The 378-nt window shown below is 50.0% G+C and overlaps 1 protein-coding gene across 2 annotated transcripts in view; it reads right to left on the bottom strand.

Annotated features, from left to right (window-relative positions):
• Positions 1-6: 6 nt before the first annotated feature.
• Positions 7-378, bottom strand: part of LOC119581614 (chitin deacetylase 1-like) — a 14,718-nt gene continuing 14,346 nt past the window's right edge. For both annotated transcript variants that reach the window (XM_037929730.1, XM_037929731.1), the window contains exon 11: positions 7-349. In XM_037929730.1, the coding sequence (XP_037785658.1) occupies positions 203-349 (147 nt within the window). In that variant the 3' untranslated portion in view covers positions 7-202. The remainder of the gene's footprint in view (positions 350-378) is intronic.

Raw genomic sequence — 378 nt, forward strand, 5'->3', positions numbered from 1 at the left:
TTCATGTGTTCATGTGTGTGTTCCTGTTCATGCATGTGTGTTCGTGTATGTGTTCATGTTCGTGTGTTCGTATTTTCAGCGTTTTATGACAAGCTGTCTCGCGTTCACAGTATCCATGGAAACGTACTCTCTCACCACACTATAGAATCTATCATCCTTAAAAAAAAAGCAGGCAGAACTCGCTCGCTTAGTGTCTAGCCTCCTAGAGATCGACACCGAATTCGTTCTTGAGCCACGGGTACATGTCAGGGCACTCGTAGCAGGTGTGCAGGTACCTCTCCCCGCGGACGGCCCGGTTCCTCAGCTTGCAAGACTTAGGGATGTTGCAGGCCTGGTCTTCCTGAGGAACCTGGGGAAGGGATTGCGCGCCGGTTAATA

This window comes from Penaeus monodon, chromosome 15 (assembly GCF_015228065.2).
Source record: "Penaeus monodon isolate SGIC_2016 chromosome 15, NSTDA_Pmon_1, whole genome shotgun sequence".
NCBI classification, from domain to species: domain Eukaryota; kingdom Metazoa; phylum Arthropoda; class Malacostraca; order Decapoda; family Penaeidae; genus Penaeus; species Penaeus monodon.